This window comes from Macrobrachium nipponense, chromosome 47 (assembly GCF_015104395.2).
Source record: "Macrobrachium nipponense isolate FS-2020 chromosome 47, ASM1510439v2, whole genome shotgun sequence".
Lineage (NCBI taxonomy): Eukaryota > Metazoa > Arthropoda > Malacostraca > Decapoda > Palaemonidae > Macrobrachium > Macrobrachium nipponense.
In genome coordinates this window covers 35,166,618-35,184,859 of record NC_087222.1, presented here as the reverse complement: position 1 = coordinate 35,184,859, position 18,242 = coordinate 35,166,618, and the positions used below count along the sequence as shown (strand labels likewise).

Sequence of the window (18,242 nt, the reverse complement as noted above, 5' to 3'; positions counted from 1 at the left end):
CCATGACCTTTTGCTTTCTCCTAGTGATAGGCATCCTGCCATTTTTCCTTGAATTAAAGTTTAAGTTATTCATTTGAGTAACATTGCGGGCTTCTCTTTCAGATTGATATGCATACTAGGCCGTAGGATAGTAGATTGTTTGTTTGTATGGTGTTTTTTTGTTGCACGGAACCAGTGGTTATTCAACAACAGGACCAACGGCTTTATGTGACTGCCAAACCACGTTGAGTGTGAACTTCTATCACCAGAAACACATATTTCTCACTCTTTAAAGGAATGCTCGAGAATCGAACTCGTGGCAGGCCAAGACCATAACGATCACACCACTGAGGCTCTCTTGTGGGATAGATGTCATCTTTGTGTTGTGCCTCCGACTCCCATTCAACAGCTGGGAGGAATAGTGCCGTGTCATACTGCAACTTCACCAAGGTCTTTGCAAAGCCAAGGCTATTGCTTTAAACTACCTATGTTTTGTTTTGATTCTATGGAGCTTTTAAGTTTCATGGAACCAGTGGTTATTCAGCAACGGGACTAACGGCTTTATGTGACTTCCGAACCACGTCGAGAGTGAACTTCTATCACCAGAAATACACATCTCTCACTCCTCAGTGGAATGGCCGGGAATCGAACCCGCGACCGAGGTGGAACGCTAATACCATACCAACCACGCCGCTGAGGCGCTTAAACTAACTGTGCCAACCACGTCCACCATTTTACTTGGAAGACAGGTCTGGTCTCTTGTCCTCCCCACAGGAAATAATCATCTTTTCCTTCTGTGAAATAAGAGTAAAATTGTGACACCATTTACCTAACAGTCAACCGAAGGAAGGTTAAGTAAAACAACGCAACTTGTGATGCTTTCTATCTTGTCTATCGGTACAATTCTATAGATCTCCGTATTTTCTCGGGACTTAATTCGGTAATGTCTTAAGTTGCATTACTTTCTAATTATATCTCTTTTTATAAAATATATTACTATACATCTTTTACAATTAACAAAAAACAATCGGATGACATGACATGGATGTTTTAGGAACACATTTGTTTGGTCTTCAGAATTCCACTTGAACGCATGTATGTGGGTACGTGCAAAAATTGAATATGAATTGACACAGGCTGTGAATCAGGATGCCACAAACTAAGGTGATGAAAGTACAAAATAAACCCAACTGCAAAGTGCAATGAATAGCAGTGGCCCACTGTACTGAAATTGGCCGAGCAACACTGGGTGAAAAAGGAATGCATTTTGTATTTCTGGAATAAGTTTCCTGACAGCTTGCCTTCAATCTAAACATGCAGGTTTCACAAAAATTGTCAATAAAACCTTCTACATGGTAATATATATATACATCTCTGGTCAGAAAACAAGTACGTACATAAATGCAGAAAATGTCTTGAAATTATTGTGAACGTTTTTTAAATTTAAGTCTTTGACAAACTATATCAGAGTGATCGCCTTCCTAAATGAGGAAAACGTATGATTTTGAGAATTCAACAAATAAAATGCAAATACAGACTGTCCCTGACATAAAACAGGTGGGTTTTGTTACAAAGGGTTGGCTGTGAGTTGAGGAAATCTACGAAGTTATGTTTGACAATTATTTGTACCCTTTTCCTAAGTATAATTTTATGTAAACTACATTGTTTTACCATTATCATTCCTACTATGTATCAATTCACTGGAAATTCAGGTTTTTATTACTGTTAGATGCATTTTCAATACAGCGTATGCTGAGAACAGTCTGTAAATGAGAGACACAGGGAAATGTAACATTCTATTAAATGGGATCCGACACCTAGAGATACTGCGAGTGACTACAAACAAGTAATGTTTCCTACTTCGATGATGGTTTCATCATTATGCTTTTCGGAAACAGCTGATGCTAGAATTTCTGGATACGTACTAACTAATAGTCTAATGTGCTAGAGTGACCAAAACCAGTGCAGTTTTCAAGCAATTTCAGTGTCTACAGGACACTTAATTAAGTGCAGAGGTATGTTACCTGTTGGTAATTACCTGCAAAATGTAGTATCCATTATGGGTGTATAGCGGAAAATTTTAATCCAAGACATCAATTTATTTGTTAGCATTAAATAACCACTGGTAAAAGAATCTAATAACATTTGACGACCAATTCCAAAACTTTCTCGATAAAAAATTGCTGGATTTTCCCAATATCTCTCCATGATGAGAACATTTGTTGTATGAGGTTGCTAAACACCAACTTGTGGAAGGGAGTTCTCACACCAAGAGATGTATAAGGACAGCAGCAATTTGAGTGTACAAAAACTATTCATTGCAGACTTTTTCACGAAAAACAAAAACTTGTCATGTCACGTTACAGAAATAAACTTCTGGACAATAAATACAAAAATAAATTATACCTCCATAACAATACTAAAGGCTGAAAGTAAAAACCATCAGGTATACGTATATAGCCATTTTCCAAATTCGCTTATTCTTCAGTTCAAGCACTTGTCCCGTGGTTTTCCGTTGTCTCCGTTAGCGCTAAGAACACGCAACCAGCTGGGGGCAGTAGGGCTTGTTGCAGGTTTCTCCACAATGCTCGCGAGACTCCAGTTGGTTAAAGAGGAGAGGTTTTTTGCAGAATGTGCATTCCTGGAAAATGAAACAGTCAAAGTGAACCCAAGTTATTTTCTTTTATAAAACCTACAATTTTAAGCATGGAAAATTTATTTGCAGGTTCAAAGTTTAACTTGTGATTATCATGAATAATGAATAGCTGGATTCTATCAAAGTTAACTAGTACTAGAGGATTCTATCAAGGTTAACTAGTACCAGAGGATATTTTAATAAAATTAAGCCCAAACCTTAATTCTAATGGGGCTGGCACACAGGAATTTCCCTCAAACATTTGAGACAAATTTTATTTAATACTTAAGCCTTTGTACAATCTCCATTTACTACTGGGAAACACTGAAATTGTGGAAGATTCTGACAATTAACTCAAGCTATTTGCATCCAGTATTGTTATTTGAATCTTCACAGGAACAAAAATGCAACATCATCACTAAGACTTACATCAGAGCAACTTTTTTCCATGAGAGGCAATCCGATGCCTTTCCAGACTGTTGTGAGGTCGGCAATGAAGTGATCCATCATAGCAGGGGTGTGCTGGGGCGTTGGTGCGATACGAAGCTTCTCCTGTCCTCGGGGGACGGTGGGATAGTTGATTGCTTGGACGTAATGGCCAAACTCTCGTATCAATTCGTCAGACACCTTTGTACTGAGCAGTGGGTCGCCAATCTGCAGAGAGAGAAAAAACAGATTTTGTTAGTACCTTGGCTTGACGTTAGTATCTTGGCTTTCAGATATATTTGGTCTAGGAATAAATGACAGAGATTCTTCCTCAATCTGAGAACTTTTATGAATGAAATATTGAAGAGAATGAAATGCCAACAATGCTCTTACCATAAACATAACAATTTTTAAATGTAACAAACATAAAATTCTATGAATTTTGTGAACATACATCTACACAGAGGTACAGCAGAATTTCCAAGAATTTTGCTACGAGTACAGCGCATATAATGCACTCACATGAACTGGAATAATATGAGAGGGGCAATGCTCAACTGGGAAGCCCTTTTCCATCAGGGAAGTGCGCAAGTAGCGGACTGCCTTCTGGTGAGTAGCCCTCATCGAACGGCCTTCCTCACTGCTCAGAATGTTGACGGCAGCCAGGGCTCCAGACACGACGGTGGGAGGTAAGGATGTTGTGAAGATGAATCCTGCGGCATAGCTACGAATCATGTCGATGAGGGTCCCATTTCCCGCTATGTAGCCGCCTATGTTGCCGAAAGCTTTGCCTGAGAGAGGGAAAAGATAAAAAATTAAACGGCGAAGAACTAATGCCAAGACCAAGACATACATTACAATTTTAAACTGAATTTACAGTGGGATGTTTCTTTCCTTACCTAAAGTGCCCGAAACTATGTCGATCTTGTGGTGCAAGCCGTCTCGATCGGCTATTCCCGCGCCTTTCTCTCCATACAAGCCGACTGCGTGCACTTCATCAACGAACGTAATTGCTCCATACTTATGGGCAACCTGAAAAGCAAATAAAAAGAGTACAATTAGCAATAAGGGTAGAATAAAACCTACGAATGTTGTTTGTGTCCAAGCAGAACAATAAATGCAATCCAAACTTTAATGACATCACATTACTGCAAATCACAAAAAACTTTTTTTACAAAAAACTAGCAAACTCACATCACACAATTCATTTAGCGGACAAACTGCACCCGTCATTGAGTGGACAGTTTCAAACGCGACAATCTTGGGCGTTGCGACGTCCTTCGACTTCAATAGCTCTTCGAGGTGTTCCGGGTCATTGTGGCGGAAGATGTGCTTCGGGACTCCGGAATTACGAATTCCCTGGATCATTGATGCATGGTTTCCCTCATCGGAGAATATCTCACAGTCTGAAAGTGAAAACCGTGCTTGTTAATTGGATGCCATCTTTTCTGTTTACCATTTCTGAATATACTGCAACTAAGTATACACATCCTGCTTTAAATTCAGACACAATCAGAATTAGACCACAAAAAATCCATTTCCACCATAAGAGTGAGACTCTGATTTATCAAAGATATGGTCTGGAATTCCAAAAAGCACAGCTTACGCTAGTTCACTTACTATACAAGCTTTAATATTTCAATGCTTTCACTTAATGTAAATGAATACACTTACTAGGAAGGGCCTTAGCCAGGGTGAAGAGGGTGGAATCATTGGCAACGTAGCACGAAGTGAAGAGCAAGGCTGCATCCTTTTGGTGAATTTCTGCCAGTTTAGACTCCAGTGCTTCATGCAGAATGGTGTTCCCCGATATGTTTCGAGTCCCTCCGGCTCCTGCCCCGTGTTCATCCAGGGCAGATTTCACTGCACCACGCACAGCTTGATGCCTCGACATTCCTGGTAAGGCAAGATCTCGTTACGTATATTCTACTCTTACGAGAACAAACGGAATTTCAAATTGGTTACCAAACAAAAAATGCCATGACAGCTACGACAAAGCACAGCCTTACCTAAGTAATCATTCGAACACCAAACGGTAATCTCTCTTTCGCCCCATGAATATTCTTTGGCCTTAGGGAACTCATCAGCCATGCGCGCAACCTTCTTGAACACACGGTACGAATGGTCTGCCTTCTTGCGTGCGATCTGCTCTTGGAAGAAGTCGTTGTACGGAAACACAGATGCTTCTGAAATGGGAAATTCTGTGAGTGGAACCTCCCAGTTAAGGTCTACATCCCATGTCAAAACCCTGCCCTTTAGTTTAATGTATATATTTGTGAATCAATATTCTGTGTTGTGAAGTTTCAAAATGGAAAGCAATTCAAATGACTTACGTCCAAGAATTCCATAATAAGAGACATGCCAATCCTACTAAAGTATTATCTACCGTACACTACACAGTAAATTTAAACAGCAATAGTACTAGATTCCTACACAAGCATCACAATAACTAAAAATGTCAAATGAAATACAATTTTCTTTTGACAAATGAGCAAAGGGCAGAGAGGCAGAGCACACAGCCCATTCGATTAACGTCATGCTTAGTCAGGGGATTTGGAAGAAACGCTTCTCGGCTACAGGATAACAAGCAAGGGGATTTTAAGTTGTTAAACTTACGAGAGGAGACGCACAAAAACTGAGCATCTCCCACGATGCAGTTCAAGCAAGAATCCGTATCTAAACTAAGCAAGGCAAATAATAATGTTGATTGGGGGGATATGCAGCCAAAACAAAACATATTCAAGGAAAACAAGTTTAGTCTGTTTAGATTGCATTAAGAAAACAGTACATTAAGCACAACCACAGCCCCGAGAGGAACGGGAGGCTGTTGACGAGGGGAGGAGGTGGACGTCCAGAGTAAGACCCTACCTTCATTCTTGCAAGTGTCCTTTTCATGGACAGCCTGGGATGCCAAAAAGGGGCATTTACCCTTGGCCTTAGTCTCCTGGGTTGCAGGACCTGCTGCAGACCAACGCCAAAGAGGAGAGAAAAATGGGAACGTCAGCTGTCTCACGTTTATTGTCAGGTCGTTTGTAATAAAAAAAAATGGAGGCTACTCTTTCAGATATTATCATAATCATGATCTTGTCTTCGTAATATTACATTTATGGTAGAGGGGAGTAAAATTATGTCCTGTTTGGTATAAAAAGAAGGCCACCTTATTTGACCTAATACATGGGTCAGTTCATCAATCAAGTTATTTCATGTCCAAGAACACACCCCACTCTTTTTAAAGTATATGAACATCAGTCCAATTAAAAAAGAAACATTCTGTCAACTGTCCTGGGGCTATGAACCACTTAAATCTGTAATAATTGTCTAAATGGCGGTCAAATGAATACCTAACACTTCATATCAACCAATGAATATATTCTTATGTCTGTAAAACCTAAAAGAAGTGAGGTAAATGGGCTAATTGATATAATTACCTTGTTCGCGAGCCGCCAGATCGATGATGTCTTCCTGAACCTCCTTGCTCGCCTGCTTCACCAAGTTCTCGCTGGCCATGAAGGGACATTTCTTTTCGCCTTCTGCTGAAAGGAAGGAGATCGGTCAGCTAGACGTTTGCGCCTTGCAAACATTTGCTTTAGTTACGTATATAAAATTTAGGCCAAAGGCTCAGCACTTGGACCTATGAGGTCATTCAGTGCTAAAAGGGATTTTTGGCCTAGACACTGGGACCTATGAAGTCATTCAGTACTTTCATGGAAAACTTCGCAGCTGCACTATGAAGCAAGTCTTAGGAGGAGGTGGAAAAAAGATGGAATAAAAAGAATACGTATATGGATAGAATATAAAATTGAGGCCAAAGGCCAAGCACTGGAACCTATGAGGTCATTCAGCACTGAAAGGGAAATTGACAGTAAAAGATTTGAAAGGCGTAACAGGAAGAAGAAATGAAAGAAAGCAGTCGCAGCTAGGGGTAGGGAAGCCTTCAGTCATATAAAAATCTGAAAGGAAGATGGCACGCAATCTATCTCTTTTAACTACATTAAACTGCAACAAATCACTGAAGGACGCATGACGTTTGCAACTGCATTCAACCAGTTACCAAAAAGGTGAAAGGTAATAACTAAACAGAGCACTTTCATTTATTTCCACACATCGTCCAAGATCAGGCACAAGTGCTTGGTAAATCAGAGCAGATCAATTAAAAATTTGGTCGGCGTGATAATTAACCGTGATATTTTTTTAGCTTCTGCTAAATTTCTTTAAAAAAAGGCATCTCCCAACATACTTTCCTTCGATTCAATCTAGTTGATACTAAGATGGTTTCAATGTAAATAATGTATTTGAGAATGGATATTATAGTGTATATATAAATATATATATATATATATATATATATATATACATATATATATATATATATATAGAGAGAGAGAGAGAGAGAGAGAGAGAGAGAGAGAGAGAGAGAGAGAGAGAGAGAGAGAGAGAGAGAGAGAGAGAGGAGCCGTTGCAAAGGAAACTCGCCAATATTACTACTGCTATTTCTTCAATCTTGACATAACTCCAAAGAGAATCCCCACCCTCACACCAATTCATTATTACACCCCATCACCCCCAACCCACGGCAGACCCTTCGAGGGGGTTAAATGATTTGCCAAAAGAGCAGAGACGAGTGAAAGGTTGATTGTCTGCACTTTCTCGTGGTCAGCTACGGAGTCCATTGTCGGTTCAAACTAGTTTAGTTGACGCAAGTTCACCCTTGCTAAATTTGACACTTAAAAGTATATTATGCAATACTTTTCACGTTACAAGAAGCTCTTTAAACTACTAAACAAACGTATTAAATACATAGGAATTATTCTCGAAATCCACATATAGACCTAATTAGACTTTTACGAATGAACATATTACTCTGTAAACTTGTAGGCTTTAATACATACACTCTATATAGTTCTATATGCATATACATACACGGGTGAATATTACCAGATTACGAAGAACGACTCTATGCCTATACATGAGTATACATAAAGAGTGATTCAACGCTTAAGCCATTCATCATTCCACGCTGGCAATGCATCGAACTCATCTCAAGTTCATTGTACAATTCCCAACGTCACGCATAGCGTGGATACCTGCCAAGTAGGACTGGCAGAGAGAGAGAGAGAGAGAGAGAGAGAGAGAGAGAGAGAGAGAGAGAGAGAGAGAGAGAGAGAGAGAGAAAGTCACGAGTAGCTGGGTTGTTGGAAGCCTTCAAAAATAACACTTTCACATCCATCCAAGGTTGGAGCAAGACTGTCTGTCTCAGTCTCTCGCTCTCTCTAACCAGCCCAAAAGCACAAAGGTTCCAATAGTACTATAATTCTCTCTCTCTCTAACCAGCCGAAAGGCACAAAGGTTCCAATAGTACTATAATTCTCTCTCTCTATCCAGCCTAAAAACACAAAAGGTTTCAATAGTTCTATAAATCTCTCTCAATTACTCACCCGAGTCTGCGGAGGTCAGAAAATTGAAGGACCTGACCACCTTGCTGATCACGGGGCACATTTCTCCATACTGCCGGGTCAGTATTCCTCCGTAGTTCCTCACGAACTGGCCAGGGAGGCGGGACATGAAGGGACAAGGCATCCTGTAGGAGGGAGAGAAAAAATAGTCCATAATTATTCCTGAAGGAGACGACGAATTTTTAGAAAATTCTGTTGAAGAAATAGTCTATAATTCCTGAAGAAGAAGAAATAGTCAATAGTCTATAATTCCTGAAGGAGAGGGAGAAGAAATAGTCTGTAATTCTGAAGGAGAGGAGGAAACAGTCTATAATTCTGAAGAAAAAGTATAATTCTGAAGGAGGAGGAGAAATAGTCTATAATTCTGAAGGAGGAGAAGAAATAGTTTATAATTGTGAAGAAGAAAAAGTATAATTCTGAAGGAGAAGAAATAGTTTATAATTGTGAAGAAAAAGTATAATTCTGAAGGAGAAGAAATAGTCTATAATTCTGAAGGACGAGAAAGATTAGTCTATAATTCTGAAGGACGAGAAAGATTAGTCTATAATTCGGAAGGACGAGAAAGATTAGTCTATAATTCGGAAGGACGAGAAAGATTAGTCTATAATTCTGAAGGACGAGAAAGATTAGTCTATAATTCTGAAGGACGAGAAGGAATAGTCTATAATTCTGAAGCAGAGGAAGAAATAGTCTATAATTCTGAAGGAAGAGAAGAAATAGTCTATAATTCTGAAGGAAAGAGAACTAGTCCTATCATTCCTCAAGGAGAAGAAAAAGAGCATAATCTGAAGGAGAGGAAGAAGAAATACTCTCAATTCCTGAAGGAGAGGAAGAAGAAAAATACTCTCTAATTCCTGAGGAGAAGGAAGAAGAAATACTCTCTAATTCCTGAAGGAGAGGAAGAAGAAATACTCTCTAATTCCTGAAGGAGAGAGAAGAAATACTCTAATTCCTGAAGGAGAGGAAGAAGAAATACTCTAATTCCTGAAGGAGAGGAAGAAGAATACTCTCTCTAATTCTTGAAGGAGAGGAAGAAAATTTCCAAAATTCTGAAGGAGAGTAAAAAAAAGTATGATTCTGAAGGGGAGGAGGAAGAAATTTCTATAATTCCTGAAGGACGAGAAGGAATAGTCTATAATTCTTAAAGGAGGAGAGGGAATAGTCTATAATTCAAGGAAGGGAGGAGGGAGGGAATAGTCTATAGTTTTCTTGAAGGAGGAGAGGGAATAGTCTATAATTCTTAAAGGGAGGAAGAAGGGAATAGTCTATAATTCTAAAGGAGGAGAAGGAAATAGTCCTTATAATTCCTTTTAGGAGGAGAAGGATAGTCTATAATTCCTGGAGGAGAAGGAAATGGTCTATAATTCCTGAAGGACGAGAAGGAATAAAGTCTATAATTTCCTGAAGGACGAGAAGGAATAGTCTATAATTCCTGAAGGAGAAGGAATAGTCTATAATTCCTGAAGGGGGGAGAAGAAATTAGTCTATAATTCCTGAAGGAGAAGATATAGTCTATTAATTCTGGAAGGAAAGAAGAAGAAAATAGTCTATAATTCTTGGAGGAGGAGAAGGAATAGTCTATCCTGAAGGAGAAGAAAAAGAGTATAATTCTGAAGGAGAAGGAAGGAAGAAATACTCTCTAATTCCTGAAGGAGAGGAAGAAGAAATAGTCCAAAATTCTGAGGAAGAGGAAAAAAAGTATGATTCTGAAGGAGAGGAAGAAATAGTCTATAATTCCTGAAGGACGAGAAGGAATAGTCTATAATTCTTGAAGGAGGAGAAGGAATAGTCTATAATTCCTGGAGGAGAAGGAATAGTGTATAATTCCTGGAGGAGAAGGAATAGTCTATATTCCTGAAGAAGAAATAGTCTATAATTCCTGAAGGACGAGAAGGAATAGTCTATAATTCCTGAAGGACGAGAAGAAATAAGTCTATAATTCCTGAAGGAGAAGAAATAAGTCTATAATTCCTGAAGGAGAAGAAATAAGTCTATAATTCCTGAAGGAGAAGAAATAGTCTACAATTGTCTTTAATTCTTGATGAAGAAGAAGAAATAGGTCTATAATTCCTGAAGGAGAAGAAGAAATAAGTCTATAATTCCTGCAGAGGGAGAACACGAAGTCGTCATTCATAATAACAACACCTGTAGGACGAAGTTGAGAGAGAGAGAGAGAGAGAGAGAGAGAGAGAGAGAGAGAGAGAGAGAGAGAGAGAGAGAGAGACACTCTTATCAAGGTTAAGCCCTTCGGTGAGGTCACACCATCACCCACGCCCAAAAATTAGACGGATATTACTGGTGCCTTATCTATCACAAGTCTAGGAATAATTCGTCATCAGATGGTCAGAGAGATATGATCGATTTTTTATATTAAAAAATATATTTTAAAGATAAAGTAATGAGACAATTATTATAATTATTATTATAAAATGACCGTTACTATAGTTAACGTACCATACGACTAATACCGTTAAGCAATATTGCCCCTTGCTCTCTCTCCCTTTCAAAGGGCACTTTCACTTTCTATTCAACCACCTACAGTGCGCCGTATATAAACAGGGCCATCTAATAACTAGACCTCACGAATTCGTATATACTATAAAGACGCCTATGCTGGACTACTTTCCACTACTTTTACCATCAATTAAGGTCCTAGAGACACTACTGTACTTTCTCCCTGCTTTCTAAAAGCGCCGGACTTTCTAAAAATATACAAATTAATTGAAATAAATTAAAATAAGATGGGAAAATCTTGACCAAACAGCGCCATCGATCGGGAGGTCTTCCAAAAATAAAAAAATTTTAATTTTATTTCTTGACGTTTGGTTGAATTATTATACATAACCGTTTAAAACGACTCTTTAATCGTTAAATAATGTTAATATGTTAAAATAGCTTCGTTAAATACGTTTGATTAAGGTTTCAAAGCTATATATAATAAAATAAACCTCGCTCTCACGAAGGTGTTTATAAGCTGAATCCATATCATCGTTCCTCAAGTACGTAATACTTTCTAAAATATCCAGCAGGCGCCTTACGCCCTTCGCTCTCCCGCAGTGCCCTTACCTTCGTATGACGTCGTCGAGAACACCTGCAGAAGGAACCGGAAGATCGAATTGGGGTCAAGGGTCAAATCACGGTCCCCACCTGGATATTATTATTATCACTGTTTATGCAAGCTGCTGTCGCAGAGAGGGGACGAGGTACGACGACTTCCGACACGGACGGAGTCAGCTGCCTTACTGACTGACGGTGGACTGAGGAGAGGAGGCGGTGGCTATCACACAAACCCCGCCCACCCCCAACACCCCTCCACCGCCAACCAGGCTGTCTACGTGTGTTATTTCACATATTTAACGTCACGGAGCCGTTCCAGCGGCCGAATTTCCTTCAGAAATGACACCATCCATGTAAATCTACACGATCTCGAGGCCGAACCACGAAAAAATTGCCCATTTTGGGCGAAATACCTCACGAAAACCGTCCACTCCGCCGACGTACGGATGATGCAAGCGGCCGCGAGCTGCTCTCCCATTGGTCAACGTCAGGGCCTGCATGTCGTGACGTCACTGGGGGTGTTGGGGTGGTGGGGGAGGAAGCGGTGGAGGACCAAGACCCGCGCGCGCGCTCCCTTTTGCCATCAATGAATGGTTATGAAAGCACACTGTGCGATGCTTAAAGGTGATGTCTGTAGGGGCGTGAGGGGTTATGTATGTCTCCTAATATCACAATGATCTATTATTAATTATCTATGCTATAGGAGTCGCGGGAATTTACCCCCATCTCCCCACCAGATGAGCGAAATAGGAAAAGATAGCCGATCCTTGAAGACATACCTCACCGTATCTCACGTTCGGTGTAGACGTCATTCAGGTCTTTCCCGGGATAAAACTCGCGAGTTTTTCCTAGAATGGCATAAAAAAAAAACCTGTTGATCCTGCTTTGTTCACTGGTTTAAACTTAATCCTTCGTGGTAACAATATTCAAATGTCACAACGCTTCAGGAAAAAGACAGACAGGAACTTGAGAAATTCTCGTGATATAGGTCTAGGTCTATCTGTCTGTCTCTCTTTCCAGCTAAACGCCGTAGACTGTACATACGTGCAAACCATACAGTAAATATGGATAAATATCAACGGTTTATTAATACAATAATGGTAATCAAACCCATTACTCTGACTTCGTCAATCGATAACCCATTTCAAAAACGATTATCATCAAAAGACATTCATATCCTGTCGAGGACAAATGGGATCGATGTTGAACTGTCTTTCCAATAATAATGTCGGCGCTGATGACGAGCAGTTTTGAAGTTTTAACGATAATGTCTCATCAATAACGCATTTTCTTCTATAGCCTCCCCTCATTACATCAATTACGTTATTCGGTAAGCTGTAAAATTATCTTCCAATATGAATAATGACGAGGGTTTTTATAAGAGGCTTTTAATAGATCTTATCGGTCTAAATAAGGTCTATAGGTATTAGTCTGAAAGTGGATGGGATGGCGGGAAGGGAATAGCCACGCCCTTAAAACTGTAGTAGGGGGGCCCAAATGTGTGACCGTGGGTCACAGTGTGACCCAAAATGCTCATGGAGGTCTTCCTGGTCCATTATGGCAATTGAGGAAGTGGCCAGCCAGCCATAACGACACCTGTGTGATTTCGTTGATCATTAGAGTATTTTTCGGGCTGCTCTACAAGCAAGAGCCCGTGCTGGCATAAGGCCAGGTTAATCAGTAACGATATCATTTTACAGGTTTTGACCACAGCGTTGCCCAAAAAATGCATGATTTCAACTGCAAAATGAAGTCAAATATTGCCACACACAGCCAAATTCAGTGCAAAATACGAACCCTTCTCTGGCAAGAAGGAATTCTCTGGGATGAACCAAGTCAGGTCAACAAAATGTCATTCCAAATGGGAATTTGGAACGAACGTCAGGGTCACGTTTTGATCAAATGGAATCTCTGGCATTATTGCAGAGGTCATATTATACAAGATACGGTCCTTCTTTCAGCGACCAGAGGTCGCGAAATGTCACAAAAAGTTACCAGAGGTCACAAAAGGTCACTGAAAACCACAATAAAACTCTCTAACCAAAAAAAAATTACGCCAAAAGACCACTGTAACAGGTCTTGTGATAAACGCCCACCGCCCTTACCAAACCAAGCACGTGTCATCAGACGCCCTTACGAAAGAGCTATAGCATGGTAGTACCCCGGGCAACCTCTCTCTACCCACCTCCCCTATCCTAGGACCCCTCCCGAAGGGCTTACCTAAACATGTTTACGTGACGGCGCGGCGGGAGGAGAGAGAGGAGGACTCGGATCTTATATACTACGTTGGTTCCGCAGGAGAATGCTGCTGGTGGGCGCGAACGCGGGAGGCTATGTAATGCTTTTGACAACAAGCCCCACGATGATGTGCGTGGACTTTCACACGCGCAGGCGCACTGAGAGAGAGAGAGAGAGAGAGAGAGAGAGAGAGAGAGAGAGAGAGAGAGAGAGAATGATTTTTAACACACCTGTGATGATGGCTCTTGACAGCAGCAATTAGCACACTTTGCGTTTTACCAGATTTCACAGGTGCTTTTAAATTCTCTCTCTCTCTCTTCTCTTCTCATCTCTCGTCTCTCTCTTCTCTTCTCTCTCTGTGGTGTCTGTCTGTCTGTCTGTCTGTCTCTCTCTCTCTCTCTCTCTCTCTCTCTCTCTCGGTGCAAAACCTTAAAACACTGAGAAAACATCTTACACAAACTTGGCACGTGTTTCTCCGTATTACCACGTGACATATATAAAACAGAGAGAGAGAGAGAGAGAGAGAGAGAGAGAGAGAGAGAGAGAGAGAGAGAGAGAGAGAGATTCGTACCCCGAATCATAGGACTTTGACACGAGCATGATTCAAAAGGCGCCAAGTGGAGCAGCCTGAAATAATCGAACACTTCCATCTTATAACTCGCGGATGCAACTTACGAAACCTGAGAGCAGATTGCGTGCAGACAGTTGTCCATCTCCTGCTCCCTTTGGAGAGGAACCTTACCTTACAGACCTTACAGTTCGTTCGGGTTGCCCCAGGTCCCTCAGTGAGAGAGAGAGAGAGAGAGAGGACGAGAGAGAGAGAAGAGAGAGAGGAACTTATTTCTGGGAGAGTGGCGAAGCACATAGGCCTAGTGGCTTTAGATAGGCTCATCTGGCAGAGAGCTGGGTACAGAGGGCCAGAATGCCCGAAGATCTGACCTGTTATGAATCAAATATATAAAAAGAAATACGTTTGACGCTAACATGACGCGGCAAAGGGTCACACAGAGGTCAAAAAGTTGATACGCAATACTTTGTAAATCAGGACACAAGACACTTGTTCAACAAGGCACACCACAGGTGTTTGTGTACGTGTGTGTACGTGTGTGTGTATGTGTACGTCAGGTGACCTGCTTTCGTGATATAATATATATATATAATATATATACTATACATATATATAATATATATAATATATATAATATATATATACATCCATATATATATATATCTATATATATATATATATATAGATATAATATTATATACATACACACACATATATATATATATATATATTATATATGTATATATAATATAAATCTACTATAATATACTATATATATTATATATATATAATATATAATATAAATTAGAATTTTGGCTGCATGGGCGCCTACCCCATGTCCCTGTAGAGTCCATGTCTATTGGCAATGGGTACCACGGGGTGGGGGTGGGGGGGGGGGAATTATCATATAAATGCCCCACTGGGGAGGCTGGACAAAGGTCTCCCTCCCCCCTGGGTTGAGGACGGGGTCAACTTCTGCCAAAACTGACATTACTTGCTCTACCAAAATCTAGGAATGTTGTCATGGACGAGCACCGATCTCAAGCGACGGTTCGGTCTAGAGACCTGTAGTACTAGCTAACATAAGCCACTAAGAAAGAGCTCTCTCTCTCTCTCTCTCTCTCTCTCTCTCTCTTTGTGCCCCGTGGCAGTGCCAAGGGGGCCAAAGTTAGGGACTACCCCAACATTTTGTCACTTGGTGCCAGACTGGGCAGCGACGTCACAGTTACGTAACAACCTATGGGTATGTGATTACGTTATGTGCGATTACGCAAGTGTCTATGGGAGAGTCTAGAGAGAGAGAGAGAGAGAGAGAGAGAGAGAGAGAGAGAGAGAGAGAGAGAGAGAGAGAGAGAGAGAGAGGTTTATCATGAAATGTAAAGGAATTGGAAATGTCACCAAACAATGGCTACGTTTTTACGTTGTTGCGTTTTTGTGATGTTACTAAGTTGGCGCTTTTGTTACCAGTAGGTTGTTCTCTCTCTCTCTCTCTCTCTCTCTCTCTCTCTCTCCTCCTCTCTCTCTCTCTCTCTCTCTCTCTCTCTTTGTCTTTTTTGACTGACAGGTCAGATCGTCTGTGAGACGGGACAAAAGACCAGAGGTTGACCAACGCTACAGAAATATATATATAAAAAAGGATTTTTTTAAATGTATACAATGGTATAGTACGGTAGAGGTGACCCTTAGGCCGATGCACTAAGGTACCCCTCTCGATGACGTCACGACACCTCGACGAAGGCTTTTTTTTTAGACCCATATTATAGCGTGGCCGTCATCGAGCCCGGGCTAAGCTGCAGGATCTCTGCATGGCTGCCACTGTGCTAAATATGCTGCAGAGTGAGGGGGGGAGACAGCACTGCTGTGGGCCAAAGACAGCGGTTATTTACGCTGACTCATGTGACCAAATCATGCAGCAAAGGGACACACTAAGATCGTATGGCCATTTTTAAAAACTATTTTTTTAACGCCTTATATCTTTCGTTACCGACGGAGATAAAGACGTAAGATGACGGCAAGTCTTCGATAGACGATTTACCGTAAAAAAAAGGAGCGACAATTACCGGCGGGGGAAGAAAAATTAACCGATGAATGGGTGCTATGGTGTTGCCATAGGGGGGTTATCGCGAATAATTCCGACCTACCGCAAGGAACCATAGCTCCCGTCTTTCTATGTTACGTAAATCTGATGTACTTTTAGCTGATTAAGTACGGAAATGCAGCTTTAAGATGACTTACAAAGAAATTATAAGTTCAGAAACCTAATAAACGTATTCAGTTGACGGATAGCAACAAATTTGTACATTTGAAAAAAAGCAATAATTTAATATATAAAAGCCACGCTTGTGTGTACTGAGAGAGAGAGAGAGAGAGAGAGAGAGAGAGAGAGAGAGAGAGAGAGAGAGAGAGAGAGAGATCTTCAGACATTTTTAGACCGAAGCCATTATCGGTGGTATTTAAAAATCGACAATCGTTATCGCACCATAAAAAAAATGCGAGATGCACTTGACACGCAATTATGGGAGATTAGTTAAGCGGTTATTATGTTTATTTATAGCTGGTACTCACGTTCTTTTTGTTAAAAATGTCTGGACAAAAGGGATGGAAGGCCAAGCATGGTGGAAAAGCCGAGCCAAGCAATTTTCTTCGAATTTTTCCTGGAATTTCACAAGGACATCGCGAGCCGCCGAGTCCGAACGTAATGGTTCCGACCTTGGTTTGGATCGAATGCGATTCGCGTTCTAAAAAGACTCTTGTGGTTGGGTGGAATTTGACTTAATACTTGGCATAAATTTCAGATCACTTTAAAAATTCTAAGTAATACAGCAAGGCTTCACTTTAGCAGGACACAAAGAAGAATGGCTTATGAATAAAACACATACGGACACTTGTTTTTGTGGAAGACAAGAATCCGGTTCCTGTAAGTCTAATCATCATCGTGTGCGAACCCCATGAATTCAGCAATTTAACCCATCCATAAACGCCCTATACGTATTGCAAGGCCATTGCAATACGTGGATGAGACACACTACTATCTATTTTCCGTTATGTGAAAACTATTAATTCGTATTGGGATACAGCAAATGGCTTAAATATTAGGTACATAGATCTCAGGGTGGTTACACTGTAATGGAGTCTACGTCAAAAGGCTTTAGACGTGTCATTCATTATGCGGTTTGACTATCTATTTTAGCTACTACCAACAAAGGAGAGAGAGAGAGAGAGAGAGAGAGAAGAGAGATGCAACCAGTCCAGATAATGGATTCCAGTTAAGAAGATACTAAATTTAACTCATTTTTTTTTTATCCAGTTATGTCTAGAAACGCCAGTTCCTCGTGGACACAGTTAAGCTCTAAAGTCTGTGGTTTTATCCAGAAAGTCAGATGATACAGAGCAACTAAAATCTTGAGTTTTCTCTAGATAGATAGTTGATCTAGATACTCTAAGAGTTAATCTACAAAAATCTATATTACGCTACTTTCTTTATAACTATATAGACATACTGACTAGTCTCTTTAGTGTTGTTCTAGAATATCAATGTTATACTAGTTTTTTTCTAGAGAGCAACTTCTATATTGCTATTTTCACTCTAATATCAACTTGTACAGAGCCACTTTTGCTAGAGTCAGTTTTCTCTACTACCAGCTTATCCACAGCCAATTTGTACTAGGTAACCACTCATTCTATAGACCCAGTTTTCTATGTAAAGCCATTTCTATAGATTTTCTTATATAAACAGTTTTTTTTATTAAGTTACCTTAAGCTATATCATTACTCTACAGAATAGCTTATTCTACAGAATATTTAAGACATAAATTCTATATTCTTAAGAAAACTGAGGCTATTAAGACACTACCTAGTTTTCAGAGTCTTAAATTCAATGTTTTTT

The 18,242-nt window shown here is 40.2% G+C and overlaps 2 protein-coding genes across 11 annotated transcripts in view; one reads left to right on the top strand and one right to left on the bottom strand.

Moving 5' to 3' along the window:
• LOC135204891 (lipid scramblase CLPTM1L-like) overlaps positions 1-18,242 on the top strand; it is a 163,626-nt gene that overhangs the window by 44,138 nt on the left and 101,246 nt on the right. The window lies entirely within an intron of this gene.
• LOC135204889 (5-aminolevulinate synthase, erythroid-specific, mitochondrial-like) overlaps positions 850-18,242 on the bottom strand; it is a 56,305-nt gene continuing 38,912 nt past the window's right edge. For 2 of the 10 annotated variants that reach the window (XM_064235131.1, XM_064235129.1), the window contains exons 2-11: positions 8,476-8,618; positions 6,469-6,573; positions 5,909-6,001; positions 5,050-5,226; positions 4,715-4,936; positions 4,235-4,446; positions 3,940-4,072; positions 3,563-3,831; positions 3,044-3,268; positions 850-2,620 (exon numbers count right to left, since the gene is read on the bottom strand). In XM_064235131.1, the coding sequence (XP_064091201.1) occupies positions 2,510-2,620; positions 3,044-3,268; positions 3,563-3,831; positions 3,940-4,072; positions 4,235-4,446; positions 4,715-4,936; positions 5,050-5,226; positions 5,909-6,001; positions 6,469-6,573; positions 8,476-8,617 (1,689 nt within the window). In that variant the 5' untranslated portion in view covers position 8,618 and the 3' untranslated portion in view covers positions 850-2,509. Of the gene's footprint in view, positions 2,621-3,043; positions 3,269-3,562; positions 3,832-3,939; positions 4,073-4,234; positions 4,447-4,714; positions 4,937-5,049; positions 5,227-5,908; positions 6,002-6,468; positions 6,574-8,475; positions 8,619-11,559; positions 11,749-13,770; positions 13,917-18,242 lie in introns of those variants that run through there. The other 8 variants (XM_064235126.1, XM_064235124.1, XM_064235125.1 and 5 more) reach the window with 8 other exon arrangements.